The following is a 14,821-nucleotide window of genomic DNA, read 5'->3' as shown; positions in this document are numbered from 1 at the left end:
ACAATTTAGTTTACTCTGATAGCAACAACACAATGGAAAATGAAAGAAAAAAAAAATCATTTACAGCATTGCTTTTAAAGAATTATCTGTACAGGTTAAAGGAAGTGAAAACCTGCAGAGGACATAATTCTAACAACTCCAGTTGCTGGTTGTGACTGAGTATTTCTGTTTGGGAACTTCATGTACCTGAACCACTTACAGTTAAGATGTCACAGACTGTTAATTCTGTGAGTTCTGAAAGGAAGGAATGAAAAGAGGCTGACTAAATTAGCAGTTCTGTTATAAAGAGAACTTTTCTTACAATCATGTCATTACTTTCTCCAAACTGCACTGCTCAGTTCTGGCAACACAGAGAAAGCAAGGAGGATAAAGCGTAAGCCACTTTATATGACACAAAGTGCCACATTAAACCAGTAATAGCTTGGACATGCATCCACCGAATGGCCTCACTTCTTACAGACAGGAATGAGATGTGAAATTGTCCTGCACTTCATTCAGTCAGCCTCTAAGCACAGAGGAGCTGTAAAAGTAGCAATAAATGATTCTTTTGGAATAAGTCATTAAACTAATTCCTATTAGCTTCCACAAGCAGTCTTTTTCATCTCATTCCTGAAGGAGGGACTATCTAAAACTATATGTAATTCTTTAAATATATATCACGTTAACACTTAAATAAAAGCATTTGGAGGAAGTGTGAACCCTGTCTATTCAGGGTCTGATGTCATCAAAAGTGCTGCCTACATGCTGCTTGACTCTGCAGGATAGGCCTAGAGCAGGCAGTGGGAGCACTGATTTCACTCAGCATAAAGGCAGGAATTTCATGCGTTGGAGCTCGTTATCACTGGGGTGCCTTGCCTCAATTAAAGCAAACAGATACAAAAGAAAGGCATAACCAAAAGGTGACTACAAACAAAAGTTTTGTGCTGTTATTCCCAGCCATTCAGCCAGTGTGGCAACATGGTGTTTTTCACTATTTCCTACATATAAACCACATGCAGGTCATGTACCACACACTGCTAGATGACTGAAATAGTATTAGCTGAGCAACTAGTTTCACATCTGTTCTTTCTAAAATGGCGGTGACTGTTTCAGATTCTAATGTGATCATTTGAAAAGGATCTGCAACAGAAATGAGTCTAGGGTTCATCACCCCACATGACGTTACTGCTGAAGGCTACATGTCAGCTTTATTTTTTCTTACTTTAGGGCTCAGAACAGTGACAGTGAACTATTTTGAGGTAGCCCCTTCGGCTTCTGAACAACTTGTAACATGTAAAAGAGCATCAGAAGGCAGAGAATTTAACATTACTCCATTACTCAATAAACTGGTGTGTTTAACATTCAATGAACCACCTTACAATCTCACAAAAGTGAGACTCGCTTCAGAGCAAGCAAGTGATCTCATAACTTATCAGAACACACTTGAAATTCTACTAATGCACACTATCATTTCATTCTCATTTAAACTATTTTCATATCCTAAGAAATTTTTTCTAAATTTAAATGTTTCTTCTGTATTCCTCTCTTCATTTTCTATGGCAAATTTGGCTTTTTAGCAAGAGACATCAAGCAAACAACATACAGATTAAAACTGGATCTCACCTCTGTCGCTGTCATATAAATATGCAAACTTGGTCCACTGATAGTATTCAATCAAACTAAGGAGAGCTCCCTTGAGGTCAGGTCTCATCTGAATGACAAATGGATGTGTTCCATCCGTCGGGAAGCTCGGAGTTATGAAGGAAACATGAAGAGTCCCACAGAACGATGTTATGGTGTTTACAGACTTCTTATCATAGAATCCAAAAATAGCAAAAACTCCTCTTGAAAACTGGGAGCAGACTAGGAGGGAAAAAAGAAACCAGTTAGGTGAGATTATTTTTTCTTCCAGAAATGCATTGAGAATTCTATCATATATATACATATATCTTAGAAATAATGAAGTTGTCTAATTCCACAATGGGAGAGAACAGCAATGCTGTGTTATGGAGATAATTATGTGTTAATATTATAAATCAGTAATATAAAGCTTCCAGTAGAAACAACAACAAACATCAAAGGTGTAGTCTGCAGCCTAATTAATTTAGAAATTAAATGCACCAAGTCAAACCAACTTCAATTCAACTTACACTGTAAAGAATAGTGGTATATAAGCATCAGTGGCAGCTGAAATTTATAAAACGAGTCACTGTGACCACACATACCACCAAAGGAAGCAGATAACTTTTTTATCAGGTTAGAAATAAATTGGTTCTCATATCAAGGCTCCATGAGCTTTTTGTATAATTTTTTATATTTCCTCAACTTAAAAATAAAGAAGTTTAAAGCCAGAACTAGAAACAAATCTCTTAGCTGCAGAAAATTGAGTTGATTTGCTTTAAACTCCTGATTTTCAGGCATTATTTTAATTCTCTGTGTTTTCAGACTCAGCAAAAGCTGGTCTTCCTGGATGACACTTGCAGTCATGCTGCAGAAAGAATAACCTTATGTAAATAACATGCTGATTATTAAATTTTTATCATTTGAGAGAATTCGAGGCAACTGATGAACACTGCTAATAAATGCAGACTGTAGAGAAGAGCTAGTTCTTCTGGGTCAACCTGTTCTTTGATAATTGCAAGTTACATTAGTGCCTAGGTTTTAAAAACAGGACGGAGTAAGGAAAAAATCCTCTCTGATTAATTCTGAGATATCACCTACGCATTCTTTGGCTTGCACACTCTCACCTTGAACAAGAGACAAACCCTTTTAGACAAAGCATCTAGCCAACCTCGCTGCAAACCCTGCTACACCTGACCTGCTCATAGGTATAAATCACCACATAGCCAGGATAAGTTAGGATCATCTATTTAGAACACTGAATTTTTCATTTCTACTTACTGTGCATAGAATCACATAATAATGTGAGGGGAAATAAATCCATAAAAATCACCGAGTTCAACTCCTGGCTCTACAAAGGACCACCCAAAAGTCATACCATATGACTGAGAGCACTGTCCAGACATCTCTTGAACCTGGCAAGCACAGATCTCAAACAACTTCTACACTTGATTAAAAGCATCTAAACAGCCTGGATGAAATTCTGGGTCCAACAACTTCAACACTTCTCCTGTTAACTTTAAATAGGTCAGAATTTCCCCTCAGGTGAGAGGATACAAATGACTAAAAAACAGTGATGACTGATACCTCCATGCAAAAAGGATGCTGCACAGTCTTCCAGAACAAGAGTACAAGACCTCGTCTATTATAAACACAATATTTACAAGTGCTGTTATGAAAGTAAAGCTTCCTATTTTATTATGTTGGCCAGCAATGCTGGTGACAGATGTTGGTGGTATGTCAGAAGAGGTTGAACATTCCCATCAATATTCTGTTACATTTTATTGTCACGTGACAAATGGCAGCATAGAGACAGTCTGACAGAATGGCAGCTCATATGGAAGTGTGTATGAAGCGAAAGAGTGCTTCCGAATTCCTCAGTGCGGAAAACACTGCACTTGCTCAAACTGATGCTCGCTGAATATCGATGGAAACCAGAGGATGCCATCACAGTGCGGTTGCAGGCTCTAGATCACGGCTGGTGAAAACGCATAGCTAACTGTGGTATGTCAAAAAGTAGTGCTTTGTCACTGAGAATTTGCTCTGTCAAATGGTATCACAGAATCGTAGAGGTTGGAAGGGACCTCTACAGACTGAGTCCAACCCATCTGCGAAGCAGGCTCTTTACAGCAAGCTACACAGGTAGGCATCCAGGCAGGTCTTAAAGATCTCCAGAGAAGGAGAACCCACAACCTCCCTGGGCACCTATTCCAGTGCTCCATCACACTTACCATGAAGAAGCTCCTTCACATATTTGTGCAAAATTTCCTGTGCTCAAGTTTACACCCATTTCTGCTTGTCTTCTGAAAAGGGCTGTGAATTTTCTAAACAGCTTTTTCTGTTTAAGTTACCTGCCAATACCACTGGACTGTGCTTGAATAATGAAGGAGCTCTTTACCCATTCAGGGGAAAATGTGCAACCAGCCCACACTCTTCAGAAAAGACCTCTGAGTCTTATCACTCACAGTCCTTACATTCAGAAAATTACCCAACCATAATTGTATGCATGATCTGAGAAAGCTGAGTGACATCGTCTCGATCTCTCCCACACCAAACCAGTGATTAGAACAAAGCACATTCTGTGACTGAGGAAGTGAAGCAATTGCATCTCCATCTGCTTACAGCAGTTTAAAAGCTGAAATCCATGAGTACTCAATCCCCATTACTATCAGTGTAAAATCATAAAAATCATGTATTTCTCAAATGATTAAGAAATCCACAACAAAGATATAAAATCATTTAATTTAAGCAAGAGTGCCCAAACATTAGAACAAAACTCTAATACAAATCTTTTAAGTAAGGACATACTGCACACTAGCAGATGTTAAGCCACTTGGGTTATCTGAAAATCAGGATAAACTTCAAAAGTTCATCAGCAGTGATCAGTGTTATGGTTGAACACTGAAATATACCTCAGTTCTATGCTTGCATGTGTGAAATTCCTATTAAAGATCAGTGGGAGGGCATCTGCGCAATGTAATAAAAGCTTGCTAAAATAATTATTTAGTCACAAGATAAATGCTTGCATCTATTTTGGGACACTTACGCTCTGAGGTCAGGAAGGAAAAGAAGGGGGAATATTTTTTAAGTACACAGTGGTGATCCAGGGGATAATGCAGAGAGTGTAGATCTTTCTGGCAGGATTCCCACATCAGACCAAATCTACAGCCATGTTGTTATTACTGGAATATGTTAGTTATTATAAAAGCTAATCACATGTTGTTCATGATTACTAGAGTTAAAAAAAATATATAATCATGGTGATAAGGACTCAGAAGTCACTGAAACATGGAAGACATTTTATTAGACATCATAAACAACTGCCAGGATTAATTTCTTTCAAGCTCTTCTATACAAAGCATTTCTCTTTAGGTTTACATTCTTCCCAGACATAGTCAGTGGCCTACAGAGCAACAAGAGGACAAAAATAAGATATGCTAATTTTCTCATCATTTTTCTAGGCAGACTTGCTTAGACTAGTAAACAATGGGGGATACCAAGAAATAGGGGATGTTCAAAGTATCTGAGAAATAACTATAACAAAACCTACTTGGAATTGCTAAGAACTCTACATTTTCCATTTGAACTATTCTTGTTCATCTAACTAAGAAGCAAAGATTTATTTTGCTCTTGTTTTCCCAAACACTGAAGATCTGTCCTCCTAGTCTTTTTTTCCAAACACTAAGGCCTTGATTTATTCAATGCACACAAAATTAAGCTTATGTCTGCAATGAGAATTCGCGTCCTGTCAAAGGAAGACAAAAACTACCTATACCTGTTTCTGCTTTTTACTGTAATGTACTCATAGCTTACTTTATTTTCACACTCTCCACTACATTATCCTCTTTCATCTATTAAATTCTACAGAATATCTTCAATATTAACAAAGGGAAAAATGCCTTTAGTGCATATTATTTAACCATGTCCAGTCATTCTCTTCTGCATAAGTGAACAAAACTATAGTGTGAAGAAACAGGCACAGCCTCTGCAGAAGGACACAAAGCAAAGAAATTTTTCCTGGTCTGTAAAGCTGATAGAGGTGTGTCAGAAGCAGCCAGGAACAAAACATAGAAATCGATTGCCTGGTTGTTGATTTCAGCCTCTGAAAGGCGACATGAAGAACCAACAGACAGCAGAAAGGAGCCACAAACAATATACTGAACAATAGCAGCAAAAATAATAAATAAGCAAGCCCTACAGCAGCCAAGAGAATTCACATATGATTGAAACTGCATCAGAAAATCATCATGAGAATGAAAAAAGCATGCAATGCTTCCAAAACTACTGAGAAAAACGCAGCATAGCAGAAAGCATATTATATGCATTTTCCCAGACTACAGAATTCTCTGTTACTGGTTTTCTGTATTGCCTCTGTGGTCAGTTTTACCCATTCAGATTATACTGTTATGTTATAGATGTGAAGGATAAATTTCTTCTCAGGAAGACAAAATGCCAAAGTTTTATGCTAGGACTCAAAAATACGCGGGGGGGGGGGGGAAAAAACAAAAAAAACCAATAACAAATAATGTCTGGTATTTTAAACTCCCAGGGTATCTCTTAGCAAAACTGAGTGGCAAATCAATGACACTTAAAACATCAGCGGTAATAAGAACTGAAAATATGCTGCATTTCTGGAAGACAAAGGAACAGAGGAGTGTTCACCTCTCCTTTTGCTGTTTTTAACCCCAGAGCCTGTTAATGTGGATTTTAATCTTCTTTCTAAGCATTTATGAAAATGCATGTATGGAATCATAGTCATTCAATACTGATTGAAACTGTGTATCCAACCTCTTTGTAGGTTGCGTGTGTATACACACACACAGTTTATAAACAAATGAGACAACAACCAGACTCACTTGGACAGATGAATATCAAATACTGAGAACACATACATATATAAGGAATGAAATGGACACCATGCATCTCATGTAATGGGTTCCTAATTCATATTTTGTGCTGCTGTGCTGAATTTGCAACTTTGAGCAACACCTTGGCCGTCAGTAAACAAAGAATCAGTAACAGAAAGAAGGTTTCCGTTTTGCACACAGGCAGCAAAGGAAATTGTCACAGCATCAGAGAGAGAAGAAAACAAACTATATATAATATACATACATACATATATATATATGTAATATTAGTAGAGAACCACTATGGTGGAGCCACCTCTCTAACAGAAACATGGTCTTCAGTATTTTTTGCTATGAACTCAACTGTTCAGACATCACGTGGCTGAGTGGAACTTTCCACACTATTTTCAGAAGCAGAGGCTTTGATCATTGTGAAATATAAGATTCAAAACCCGGGCTGCTGCAGTGCAAAACCAGCTCAGAGACCAGCTCAGAGAGGCAAATTAATTTATTTCAACCAGTCAATCATACTTCATGCTGAGAAAAGAAATTTCGTGCCAATATATGATATTTTTGGCAAGTACAAAAAAGCATCCAAGAAGTTAGGGGCCATCTGTTAGTAAAGTACATGATGGTATGGCACAGCTTCTTTATATGCTAATGCTGCGGTAATGAAGGTGGTAAATAAACATCATGCTCAGACAGAAACAACAGGTCAGAAAAACAGTCTGTTTCAATAACAGTTGCATTCAATTACATATTGCTTAGCTGTGTACTGTAAGCATTTTAAAGTCTTTTTCATTGCTAGGACAATTACCATGATGCAAAAGAAATCACTGCAAACACCGCTGAAAGAACCATGATAACACAATTATGCTTTTTATGAATAAAGTAAGAACTCTGTAATAAAATTAAAATGCAATGCAAGTCTTTTCATGAAGAATAAAGCTCATAATCCAATGAATCCTTACAGAGCTCTCTGGATCACAGAATCATAGAATGGTTTGTGTTGGAAGTGCCCTTTAAGATCACCTAGTTCCAACCCCCTGCTACAGGCAGGGACACCTCTCTCTAGACAGGCTGCTATAAAACAGCCTGGCCTTGAATGCCTCCAGGGAGCAGGCATTCACAGCCTCACTGGGTAACCTGTTCCAGTGTCTCACTACCCTCACAGTAAAGAATTTCTTCCCTAGTCTAAATCTACCCTCTTCCAGCTTGAAGCCATTTCCCCTCATCCTGTTGCTAACTGCCATTCTAAAAAGTCCCTCCCCAGCTTTCCTGTAGACTCCTTCAGGCTGGTATTAGGTTCCCTAGAGCCTTCTCTTCTGCAGATTGAAGAGTCCCAGCTCTCTCAGCCTGACATTGTAGGATGCTGATGTATTTGTCTTGACCCCGATTTCAAGGTCAGACTATATGTGGCCCTGGGCAGCCTGATCCAGTGGGGGGCAACCCTGACTACAGCAGGGTTGGAACCAGATGATCTTTAAAGTTCCTTACAACTCAAGCCATTCTATACTACAATAATATACTGTAATTCTATACTACCAGCCAAAAATACAAGTCTTCCTAAGCTCTGAATCTGGTGACCTGGCAAGTCTTTTAGATAACAAATGTAATTTTACCTTGTCTCCAAAAGCCAAAACATTCTTCTGGAAGCTTCCCTACCCTGCATCACCCAACTCTCTCCCCCCACTCCCTCAAATAAAAAAAACCACGCTATTTCCACTGAATGAAATTTGACTTTCATTGTATTTGTTTCCTTCAGATTTAGTCACCTTATAAATCTGTCTGCCTTTGTCACTTGTTTGTACCTTCCTGAACGATTATAACCTTTCAGTAACAAAATTTGTCACTGTAAGTGTCCAACAAGTACCACCTCCTGATGCAGGAGAAGGTAATGAAATCTAAGAGGAAACCACTGGCTTTTCAGAGCCAGGCTACAAGCCATGGAGAAGTCAGCTCTTATGAAAGAAGGAACTGAGGCTGTCTTGAAAAAAATAAAATAAAAAATAAGTCTTAAGAAAACTGCTATAAGGAATAAAGAGGATAAGAGGATTTCCAAATGCAGAGGAAGTATAGCAAGAAATATGTAAGCAACCAGTTATTCTCAAAATACTTCATACTACAGCTGTAAGGGAACAATCTGTTATATTCCAGCCAGTCATTTGTGACCGGCAGTACCCATTATTCTGAGGAAAAGGGCTGAGATTAACTCCTAGACATTTATCACTTACATCTCTTTCTGAACTGGGAGCCCCTCATAGTGCAAACCACTGCAGCCTGCACCAGTTCAGACCCACACAGTCAGCAGACAACTATCAACTTCGCTGTGACTCACTACCCTACCCATCCCAAGGCTCATGCTCTCCAGATGGCTGAACTCACTTTTAAAATAAATCCTCTAACCAGAAATGTTGGCATAAAGATACCACTGCAGAGAACATCTTCCAGAAGCTAATGGTTAATGTAATACTAAGACACATGAGACCTTGATTCCCTGTCCTAACAACTTTTACTTCCTCACAGCTAAACCCAGAACCCTCTTTCATTTGGAACAACTTCCAGCCTGCAGTGCTCCAACATAAAGCATCCACTGGTAGCAAAGGGGTGAGTTACCTTGCAAGTGATTTTCTTTTTTTTCTTTTTTGCTGTTTTATGAGGCTGAAGTTCCACACATAAACTTTAATTCCTGTGATGTCTTACTGATGACATTCACTCGAACAATTAGCTGTTAAACTAATTGCTAGGGTTTATGTGATTTTACAAATGATCTAATACTCACATGACACACTTTCCTATCTGCATGCCCTATTTTTCCAAGGAGTGTAGAAGTAACAGAAACATTACGTATTTCTGAAGTATTCAAATACCATTCAATAAACATCATTAGTAATACAGATCAGAAATACAGTAAAATCCTCCCAATTAGGACACCTGGGTGAACAGGTTATTGCTCTGGTTATAAAACTCTTTCAAGTAAGAGGTTATTCAAAAAATAAAACAGCACAGAGAGCATCAGGACAATAAAGTAAAACGAGGACTCAGTGCAAGCATAGGAAGGAAAGCACCTTGCAATCAGTTGCTGCAGTTCTGGCCAGGATGGCTCTGAAGAAGCTAACCTCAGCGATCAAGCTGGCATGCATGTACACTATACCTTGAAATAAGACACTGTCTAGAGAAAACCCTTGCCATGCATAAATACAATGTGAAAATATTTTCCCACTTAGCACAATGATATCATCTGAGGTTCACAGATTCTGGGCCTTTGGGTTCTCTATCAATTCTGTGTCAATATCAAAAGCCTGTCTTTCTGCATTTGACTTGACCATCTAATTTTCCATTAAAAGTAAATCACCTATGTCAAAATACACAGTTTGATTTTGAAAGCTGCATGGCATGCCACCTTCAGACTTCCCTTAGCTGTACCCACAGATCACAAATGCTACATTTAAAACCAACAGACCCAAACAACGTTAAAATAATAAAATAAACCAAGAAGAGGCACTGCTATCAGTATGTTGGAAGTGACAAGGAACTCATAGCTGACTTGACCTCATAAATTAAATGCATAAAACTGTCTGAAATCCTGGCAACTTCCAAGTTACACCAAAAAGAAAGCAAGCCTCCTTATATATTATGTATGCTCCCACGCTACATCAAAGTTACGCAGATGCCTCTATATCATAGAATGGCTTGGGTTGGAAGGCACCTCAAGGATCATCAAGCCCCAGCCCCACCCACCACAGGCAGGACCACAAAACTCCACATTTAATACTAGAGCATGCTGCCCAGGGCCCATGCTGTCCCCAGGTCACCAAAAACAGGCTACAAAGTCATACAGCATCCTTATACAGCAATATCTCTTCCTGCTGCTGAACACGGCAGACACGAATGTCACAAAACTGCCTGCTGTGGATATAATCAGAAACTCATTTTCAGAACTTGAGCTTTTTACCAGAATCAATCTGTTTGCTTTAAAATTTTATCATAATTTGAGATAAACAATCATTAAAATATTTACCAACACTACTTAGTAAATACTACCGTATTTAGAAACTGCAAATAGGGCTTCATAATTTCCCTTGCAAATAGTGACAAGAGACTAATACCATTTCCAGGCACAGCTTTAGTCAAGACAATGTCTTTTGCAGGTACATTTACATCTTTGAGACGAGAATCACCTATCCCTTTGTATCAAATATCAGAATAAAGTATTCAGTGGCAATTGTCCTTCCAGAAAACTACAGGTTTCTAGAGATGCAACAATTTAAATCAGCTGACAATTATCACTGTAGAAGTACATTACAGTCATTAGAAAAAACATTATCTGCACTGCTTACCAGAAATCAAGACTAAGACTCAGCAACTTGGAGAGCCATTCACAGCATATTCTATGCTCTGATCATTAGTATTATGCCTTGTGTATCTTAGCAAGCAATAGAAATCTCAAGAATGAAAAGTCAGTATTGAAGATCAAACGCACACATTTCAGGGGTTTTATTCTAGACTAACCCCAGGTTGGCCTTCTGGACTAAACACCCACAGGCAGATTCTGGAAACAAATCTGCAAGCTTTGCTTCATTCAAAAATAGTTAATTTCTTGTGCTCCAAAACCACTCCATAACAAGAACAAAGTAGTAAAGTCAGTGATTTTCTTCAAAACAAGCATTCTTAATCCAAACTGAATGGCTCAGGTGGAAGTACCCACGTATTGTCAACAGGTATGAAAGGCTTATTTCCATTTACATCTAAGTAACATTTTATAGAATTGTTTACTACTATAACTGATTATATTGGACTGCTTACATTTATTATGAGTTTAACGCTTCAGGTTTGTTCAATGACAACATTCTAAAAACGAATTTACTTGAAGAATTGAAGTATTAAGGTTCAAGTGTTTAATTTTTCACATTGATATGTTAACAGGTTACATCTGTTCTCACATTAAAAGCTATAAAAGACATTCTGTTTACCCATGTTGACATCTTGCACAGTGCTGCTATTAGTATCTTGTTTGGTGTTTTATTTGAAGTCCTAATTGACTGAAATAATCCTAAAGGTGACATTCCTCAAAGAAATATTACCTAACTTCTCTCTCATTATTTTCAAAGGCTTGTGACTTTCAAATAAGGGTCACAATTCGGCTATCTGTTTCATGAGGAGAACAGAAGGCACTAGCAAAATACAGTAAATCATACCATACAGCTCCTGAGGTTGAAGTTAAACAGTTAAGACTTCAGGTATACCCTAATACTGAAAGTAGGAATATTCTTTCAAGAGTTTTCCCTACCTGAAATTTAGTAGCTATTTCACATTTTGGAGAACATCGTTGGGAGGTTTGTATGTTTGCTTGTTCAGGCATTTTTCCTATAGTTAAATTAAGAAACAATATTTATATTACTCCCAGTGATGATGATTAAAATTATTATCTCTGCAGGCCACACAGTGTACTTGATGGAAGTGCTACCTATGTTATAACTTTGTTCAGGGGCACCTGGTATCTCATACTGTTTGCTCAAAGTAAACAGCTTCTGCACATACAGCATTCTAATGTGTATAATGTCAGGTTTTTAAAATTGCTTCTATAAGTACATCTGATCAGCATGTAATGTAACAAAATACAGTACTTTAGAGCATACAGCTTGCAAAGTGGAGAAGAACACACTAGATCTCAGCTGTGGCATGCCACCTACTTTGCTCCATAACATTTATATAAACATATGGCTCATCCTAGGTGGCAAACAACAGCTAAAGCACAGGTGCGTTTTCTCTCATTTCAATTTATGACCCCTACAAAAGAAAGCTGCAATCAGCTCTTTTAGTTGCATATTCTATGTCAATTCTGTTGTATAGGTTTACCCAGTCTTTTCTACAAAAGAAATAAATAAATAAATGGAAATTCTGCATTATACCCATGTATGACAAAACAGTTACAACTGAGTACTGTTTAAACATTATTTCCCTCTGAAGAACATGGCCTGATTAAAGATCACTAACAGTGATAAAAACCATGCAACAAGGATGATGCATTTTTAAAGGACAAACTTAATGAGCTTCACCAGCAGCAGATGGGTTCCCTAACTTCCTGTGAAACAGTATGGAATCAAAGTATCATTTATTATGGCTTGTTACTCTGGAGTTTAACCTGAACATTTCAGCTTATATTTATTTCCCTTTCTTTGCACTTCTGTAGTACTTTCTTCAGAACTTTTCTGTACGAGAACTACATCCTCTCCCATCAGCACAGTCTCTCTCACTTGATTTTCACCTAGCTGTAACCTCTCCATTGAAAGCAATCATCGATTTATAGGCAGATCCCTTCCCCACACAGAACTCTGCAACAACCGTTAGCCCATACTGTTGGATTCTCAATACAGAACAACAGGAATGAATATGAATAATGAATTGTTTCTTTTAATCTGAAGAGCAATAAAAATGCAAATCAAATCAAATAGGAATACTTCTGTAACAGCTTCTAAGTTCTTTATGTAACTGTCAAATCAGAAAAAGATGCACATCTACAGTTTAAAAACAAAAAACAAAGAACAGCTAATAAGAAATTAAAGACTTCAGTGAGCCCTGGACAGGCTGGAGAGCTGGGTGGAGAAGAAGCTGATGGGAGGCAAATATAGAGTTCCATACCTAGGGAGAAATAACTGCATGCATCACTACAGCTTAGGGGCTGACCTGATAGAAAGAAGCTCTGTGGGGAAGGACCTGGGTGTCCTGGTGGACAGCAGGTTGGTCATGAGCCAAAAGTGTGTCCTTGTGGTCAAGAAGGCCAATGGCATTCTGGAGATCACTAAAAAGAGCATGGCAGGGCAAGTGAGGTCATCCTCCCCCTCTCCTCTGCCCTGGTGAGGCCACACCTGGAGTACTGTGGCCAGTTCCAGGTTCCCCAATAAAAGAAAGGCAGGAAACTTATAGAGATGAGTCCAGCAGGGAGACACATAGATTACTAGAGCCATGGAGCACCTCCCTTATGAGGAAAGGCTAAGGTACCTGGGATTGTTCAGCCTGGAGAACACTGCAAATGCATCTTTTCAATGCTTATAAATATCTTATGGACAGGAGTCAAGAGGATGGGGCCAATAGTTTTCCACCATTAACACACAAATACGGGAGGTAAAATGACCTTGTTTATATAAGTGTAACTAGTCACAGCCTTCCTTGACAAATTCAAATGACAACCATGAAAGTCAAATTTTAAGCAAACATGTGCTAACTACTTTAAGCTAAGTATATCTCGAGCATTATTCATCTTTTATGTAAAAGTATGACTTGACCTGTGTTTATCACAACTACCTTATTAAACAAAACAAAACAGTCTCCTTCCTTCCTGGGCATATATTTTACCCACTGGCACCACCTGCTGCACACTTTCACTGATCATTAGTGAGTCCAATGCCCTAATTGGACATTGGCAGCTAAACCCAAACAATGAAAGCTGCAACATTAAGTGACAAAAGCACATGAATGGCACTTTTGGCACTAGAATACAGGGGTCAGTTTGCAAGAGAACATTTCTTGCTGGGGGTTTTTGAATAACACATTAACTTTCTGACTTCAGGTGAGCTATCCCAATTTCTGCTTGGTACACCTGTATAGATACTCTCAGAGTTTCCAACTGCTGTAAAAGCAGTCTTTTAAGCAATAAATTATTAACAGATGTTAAGTAGCAGTTACAGCATCTGCATCAGCTTTTGCAGGAAGGATGAAAATGACTAATTCTGCTGAAACCTAAAGGTAAAGCCAAGAAAGAGCTACATAATCATTGGAAAAATCTAATTCATAAGGTTAAATAATTCCATTGCACACGTCCTATTTTTCTCTCATGCTAAACCACAGAAGGTGCCCCTTTTCTGTACTTCAGCTAAAAAGAATGCTGTTTCATTGTTGAACAGCTACTGTTCTCAGAGGTGATCATCTGACAGTCCTGCTCTCCTGTCTCCCTTTAACATGGTATGGCCTCAACAGCTTTCAGTTGGAGCACCAACATATGCCCAGCCCCATCCCTCAGCACTTTGGCCTTTCAATAGTTAAGCTCTTTGGCTACTGGCATTTTTAACTGAAATCTGAAACTCTGCAGAACACTTTCTCTTTGATAATGATACGGTGCACTAGGAAGTAGTGCCTTTATTTTTCAATGCAGGAAAAGACGAGTCTGCGTCATCCAGCTGAGTCACACCAGTAGATTAAGTAAGGGCACCCACATCAGAGAGCGATGCAATGACAGTATAGGAAGAGAAAAATGCTTTTGCAGATTTTTAAGTAAAACCAACAGTGAAACTAACACCTCAGAAATCATTAAAATTACCTAAATCATTCTAGAGGGGACACGTACAGAGATTAAGGAGAGATTTCCTTTTGTGTTT

At 38.4% G+C, this 14,821-nt stretch overlaps 1 protein-coding gene across 8 annotated transcripts in view; it reads right to left on the bottom strand.

Moving 5' to 3' along the window:
• The window catches only part of GRIA2 (glutamate ionotropic receptor AMPA type subunit 2), a 77,313-nt gene that overhangs the window by 43,485 nt on the left and 19,007 nt on the right, over positions 1-14,821 (bottom strand). For all 8 annotated transcript variants that reach the window (XR_004306909.2, XM_085546403.1, XM_085546404.1 and 5 more), the window contains exon 3: positions 1,603-1,842. Coding sequence is in view for 7 of the 8 variants with exons in the window: in XM_085546403.1 (XP_085402529.1) it covers positions 1,603-1,842 (240 nt within the window). In the remaining variant the exon portion in view is untranslated. The remainder of the gene's footprint in view (positions 1-1,602; positions 1,843-14,821) is intronic.

The sequence above is a fragment of the Coturnix japonica genome, chromosome 4, assembly GCF_054131305.1.
Source record: "Coturnix japonica strain WE chromosome 4, WE-NBRP24, whole genome shotgun sequence".
Taxonomy (NCBI): domain Eukaryota; kingdom Metazoa; phylum Chordata; class Aves; order Galliformes; family Phasianidae; genus Coturnix; species Coturnix japonica.
Note: the sequence above shows the minus strand (reverse complement) of the source record. Positions and strands in the feature narration are given on the sequence as shown.